The following is a 6,186-nucleotide window of genomic DNA, read 5'->3' as shown; positions in this document are numbered from 1 at the left end:
AAGCTCACTAACAGGCAACAACCAAAGACCAACAAGAGCAACTTCATCCATCTGTCACCACCACAGCATATATCAGGAGGTACAGCAGCAGCGACATCCAATGATGTTCCAATCCTCTGATCCTCCTCTGTTCCAGATCCTCCTCTGTCCCAGATAGACTAACATGCTTATGTTGCCTTAACTAAGATTTGTTGCTTCAATGTTTTTGCATTTATGTCAATGCTTGTGAAATAAAGAGACATGGTTTTATTTTGGCATTTAGTATGCTTGACTTTATATTGTTAAATACGTGCTTCAAATAACAATTTATGCCACTTACTTTCTCGTTTTTCTTCATTATTTTCTTCGTTTTTTATTTTTTTTATTCCTCGTTTTCTTTTATAAACTTCATTTGTACAATTTATTTATGGTAAATTGTACAAAACTATTCCATTTTCAATTTCTCTTAACATTGTATCATAACCACCAATCTATAGACTATTATGAGAGTGTTATGTAGTAAGTGGGCTATAAAAGTTTCGGTTTCTTTTTTTGTGTCAGTGTCAACCACAGGGCATGAGGATATGGATCTTCTAAACTCGCATTCGCCAAATCCTTTCAATCCAACTAAATCGAAAGCTCAAATCAAAAATTCAAAGTCAAATAGACATATTTATGAGTCCAAAAGTCATTAAATTCCATAATTATCCGATAGCCTACATGAATGGATTGCTTGAAATTGTGGAGGGATTGCTCCTTAGAAACCAGAATGAAGATGGTACAAAACTCATCCTTCTTAGCCACTCTAGCTGCCAAGTTCAATGGCAAATCATAGGAGTCTCCCGGATAGAGCATAGTGTGGTTTGATTCAGTTTAGAAGAAAATTATGAACCAAATGAATGAACTATCAAAAAGAACATGAAAAAGATAATAACAAAAAAACAAATCATAATTCAATCGTATATATAATAATTAAAAATAAATTATGTACAAGATTTTGGTATTTAAGAGATGTTTGGGTGTGATTGGTTACCATTTTGATGTGTTTTGTGTGATTTTGAAAAAATGAAATTGAAACTTTGTTCGGTTTTGATTCCTGAACAAATTAAGATTATTCGGTCTTCGGCAACCGAATATTTTAAGATTATTTAGACAACAAAAGTCAACGTGAACAATTTCACCAAGTTTTCATCAATCAGTGAGCTATAACCAAACAAACTTGGCTTGTTCGGTCGTTTCTAGCTGAACTTTGCTCAATCGAATATGGCCGAACAAATCAAGTTCATTCCGCTCTAATTATTCAAACAAAAATCAAACGAAAATGATTGTTGGGGTAAGGAAGGGCTGCTGTTGGACGATAGTGGAGGTGCAAAAGGGGGTTGGGGTGGTAGAGAAGGCCGCCGAAGGTGGTGGTGGAGGTGTCTAGAGGTGGTGGTGGCAGCCTGGCAGGAAAGGGGGTTTGTCAAAGGAAAAATTGCGATAAGGGTGGTGGTGCAAAGAAGGAAAATGTTTGGAATCCCTTTGGGGATCCCAGAGTGATCCTAACCCTCTATGTATTTGTGGGGGCCTATTCATGTATGTATAAAGTCCACATTATGAGTAGTTCAGATTTGTTGAGTTCTTATGCGAGTAGGATCTCAATCATTACTCTGCAAAGAAAGGAGTATTTTAAGGATTGTAGTGGGAATCTAATGAAAAAGAGGGAGGAGAACAATTTGCATGGTAAGGGTAAAAAGAAATAAGAGGTCCTATGAAACAGGTAGGGACTAATATCTAAATCAAGGTAAATTACACTTTTCACCTCTATAATTTAACTTAAATTCCTGTTGGTGCCTATTATATTAATTTGAACAACATAGTTCCTAACATTAAGTCCAGTTTTAATTTTGTTGTTCTGTTCAAATTAGTTGTTAAAAGTGACAATTTTGTAACACGTCATTTTCTTAAGCTTTATACGTAAAAGTAATTGACAGTAATTTGAATAGAATGATGAAATTAAAACTAAATTTAAAACATAATAATGAAATTGTTTAAATTAAAATAATCAAAATAAAATTTGTGTCAAAATATAAAGGAAACATTGTAATTTTCCCTAAAAACTATTGATAATTTTGAAACTTATCATTTTATTTTTTTTCCCTCAAAAACAAAAACGACCAAATAATATGCCAGACCATTGATGATGTGGTAAAATGAGACTAGTAGTTGATTATTGGAGCAGAGGTGTAATATGGAAGTTGCCACACTTGATAACACCCTCTCCCTAATCAAAAATCCATGCATATCTGATTCTCTCCCTCGCATCGCATCAACACTTCCACAATAACTGTACCCCCCAAATCTCCCGGATGAACGTTGAAAAAATTCCAACTCAAAACCTCATGCAAATATATATGAGAGAGAGAGAGAGAGAGAGAGAGAGAGAGATTCACATAAACATAACACTCTAAATGCTGCTATTTGCTGATTTTCTCAGTATGTTGCTGACCCTCTTTTCTTTTTGTGCTCTGTTTGCTTTGATTTGAAGCTATTCAAAATCATTGTAAGGCTGTGTTTGGATATTGGTATTATCAACAAGATAGCATTTATGATTTCATACAAATCATTGACACTCCAATGTTGTTTTTATGCTCTTTTTTGTTAAGCTACTTGTTGTGATTGTATCACTTGAACCTGTTTTTTATGCTGAAACCAATTAACCTTTTCTTCTTTTTTCTTTTGTAAATTAAATCCCAATTATTGACTCTGATCTCTCAAAATTGGGTTTTTATGTGAAAAACCAAATGGGTTTGTAATGATTGCTTTGATTTATGTTGAGGATGCATTGTTTTCTAATAATGATCTCTGCACAAATTTTGGGATCCTGATTTTTATTTTTATTTTTATTTTTTTTAAGCAGCTTTGTGTAATGTAATATATCTAGGAATCAACTCCAGATAAAATTATATATACTTTGGGGGGAATTTCAAAAATAAATGAGAAATGGAAAAATTAATAGCTTATTAATAGAATGCACTTAAGACTTGTGTCCGGAGCACAGTTCTCACTCACACTCCAGTGATTTGTAATTAGTTTTTTATTTTTGATTTATCTGATATTATCCAAGAACTTTTTCCCTTTGTCTAATGAAACATGGACTTGTTTTATGGATTTTTACCCTATTGGATGAAGATTATATAGCTTCAAATTTATTTGTTCATTATCAATTTACTCTGCTGAGTTAGATTTACCAGTTGAGGAAAGAAATTAAGTATTTTTTTCAGTACTAGTACTGTACAAGTATATTAATTGGGTTCATTACTGCTATTATCGACAGCATTACTATTAATGTTGCCCAACTCATACTGTAGAATCCATGGTAACGTAATTGAAGAAAATGCTCTTTATATGTGTCTCGTTCTGTTTAATTTGACAATGACTGACATATATATATTTATGCACTAGTTTATGGAATGAATCTGATTCTTGTTCTACCTGCAATAATATCACTCTATGTAGTCCTAAATAGTGAATGTTTTGGAAAATATGTTTCTTTACTCTTTATCATAATTGAGCAATTGTTTAGTTGTTGATAGATGATGAAGTTCAATAGCAGATGATGTAGGAGACAGGCCTCATTTGATTAACTGTGGTGCTTCTTTGCAGGTTCAAATTGAATAGAGCAACTAGCAACTGACTTCTTTTTTTCCGAACATTGAAACCATTGCATAGCGAGCCTGACAGCCTAAAAACTCTATCCCACTTGTAAAAAAACAAAAAAACAAACAGCTTGGTGGAGAAAGAATTACAATAAGATGGCCGATAGACAATTAGTAGAATCATCATCATGGTAATCACATCCAACCCTCCTCATTGCTCTCCAATCGCAAGTAATTCTCATCACCCTTTTCTTTTCTTTTTTCTATGTTTTCAGGTTTTCAAAATCTACATCCTCTTCAATCCTCCAACTCCATATCCGTGGTCTACCCTTCACTTTGAACAAGGCAAGAAGTATCCTTTGTAGAATCCCACATCTTTTTTATAATTTGTTTGTGTTTGTATCCTTATCCTTTGTTTTTCCAAAATAATTTGATTTATGTTTATTGATTGTTATGTCTAGGAACTTATGGCTGCAAGATCAGAAAAACTAGTTATGCTACTTAAAGAGAATCCCAATGAAGATATCTCTTATTTACTCCGGGACATCCCTGCTGATCCAGAAATTTTAGAGCTTGTAATGAGATTCTGCCATGGTCTTGAAGTGAACATGTCAACTGAAAATGTTGTTCCACTCTCATGCCTTGCTTACTACCTTGGTATGACCGAAAAGCACAGCACCAATAATCTATTGAAGAAAACTTTGACCTACTTTGAACAAAGAATCATCTCTAGCTGGAATGAATCAATCAAAGCCCTCAGAGCCTCAGGAAATATTCTTGAACAAGCAGTGAATCTTGGTTTGGTTGATGCTTGTATTGAATCCATTGTAGGCCAGGCACTTGTTGAGCCCCGCCTTCTTGGAGAACCAATAAAGAATTCAATCAATGATGATGACAGCGAGAGCCAGGAAAATGGGTATAGGCCAAATGCAAGAAGGCAGCTTTTTGTTCTTGATTGGCAGTCACAGGATTTGATTTCACTGTCTCTCCAGCTTTATGAGCCTATCATTCAGACAATGATTCAGCGTCATGTCCCAGCAGAGTATGTTGCAGCATCTCTCTCTCAGTATGCACAGAAATGGGTATTTTCTAAAAGTACAAAAGCGGATAATATGTCTATTTACAAGAAGAACTCCCAAAGAGAAGTTATTGAAGCACTGGAAAGACTTTTCCCTAGAGAGAAAGGACTCGTTCCATCCACTTTGTTGTTTGAAATGCTACATTCTGCGATGTTCTTGGAAGCAAGCTCTGATTGTAGAGAAGGGTTTGAGGTTAGGATTGGAAAACAACTAGACCAAGCTACAGTCAAAGACCTTTTAATACCTTCTCAAGGATATGCTAGAGAAGCGAAATGTGATGTGGAATGTGTGAGGAGGATTTTAAAGAACTTTTACTGCAATTACACTCATTCAGACGTTTCTGGATTAATTACAGTGGCACAACTCGTTGAAGATTTATTGGCAGAGGTTGCAAATGATGTAGATTTGAAGACAATCACATTTATATCACTTGCTGAAATGTCGAATTCAGTATCAGTGGGAATTCAGCGCAGCTCTGATGGGATATACAGAGCGATTGACATCTACTTGGATAAGCATAGACATTTGACAGAGTCAGAGAGAGAAGAGGTGTGTCGGGTTTTGGATTGCCATAAAATGTCTCAAGAAGCTTGTGAACACGCTGCACAAAATGAACGGTTGCCATTGAGAGTGGTGGTGCAGATACTATTTGCGGGGCATTTACACTTGAGAGATACCATCACAAAGGAGGTGCAGGGTTCAGATGAGAGATTGACAAAGCTGAAGACAGAGGACGAGGAAGAAGCAGAGAGGGTAAGCAGTAGTGAAGAAGAGGTGAAAATAGAGATGGAGAAAATGGGGAGCAAAGTGATGGAGTTGGAGAGAGAATGCTGTATAATAAGGAAAGAGATTCAGTGCAGTAGAGGCAAAAAAGAAAAATTTAGCGTGTGGAGAGAAATGAAGCGCAAGTTTGGGTGCATGAGTAGCATGAATGATTTTAATTCCCATTTGAAGAAGAAGAAGAAGGTGCATCCAAGACAGTGAGTATGGAAATGAATTTGATGTTCTTAGCTCTTTCTTTTCCCTTATTTTCTTTTCTTTTCTTCCCTTTTTCTTGCGTACTATTATTTCAATCAACCTACTCCTACTAATAAAGACCTTCACAATAGTGAATACAAAGCTAGCCAATCTAACTCAATGACTGAAGTTTATATGAACTAAACATGTTGCATTTATTTCAAGCAATAACAGATGTTGTTTTATCCATGTTAATTGTTGTTGCCACTTATAGTTTTAATTTTTTTCCAGCCTTTTTTTTTTTTTTTTTTTTAATGCAACTAAGTTTTGTTAGAGAACATGTCTGGATATCTTTTTGTGCCATAACTCTTTTCCTTTCTTCATATCACCTCTTCAAATTTTATCAGGTTTAGTTTATTGGGTCTATATATTTATGCAGACTCATGTATGAAAATGAAATCGACGTTTTGGTATATCCATGTAGACACTAAACACTCAATTTCATGGTTTTAAATATCAACCGTTGTGTTCCA

At 34.9% G+C, this 6,186-nt stretch overlaps 1 protein-coding gene across 1 annotated transcript; it reads left to right on the top strand.

Annotated features, from left to right (window-relative positions):
* The first annotated feature begins 2,260 nt into the window (after nt 1–2,260).
* Nucleotides 2,261–5,920, top strand: LOC114292226 (BTB/POZ domain-containing protein At5g17580). Its single transcript, XM_028236131.2, has 4 exons — nt 2,261–2,454; nt 3,625–3,808; nt 3,893–3,962; nt 4,079–5,920. The coding sequence occupies exons 2-4, from the start codon at nt 3,774–3,776 to the stop codon at nt 5,678–5,680; spliced, it is 1,707 nt and encodes a 568-aa protein (XP_028091932.2). The 5' UTR covers nt 2,261–2,454; nt 3,625–3,773; the 3' UTR covers nt 5,681–5,920.
* The last annotated feature ends 266 nt before the right edge of the window (nt 5,921–6,186 follow it).

This window comes from Camellia sinensis, chromosome 2 (assembly GCF_055761805.1).
Source record: "Camellia sinensis isolate YWXY chromosome 2, ASM5576180v1, whole genome shotgun sequence".
NCBI lineage: Eukaryota > Viridiplantae > Streptophyta > Magnoliopsida > Ericales > Theaceae > Camellia > Camellia sinensis.
Note: the sequence above shows the minus strand (reverse complement) of the source record. Positions and strands in the feature narration are given on the sequence as shown.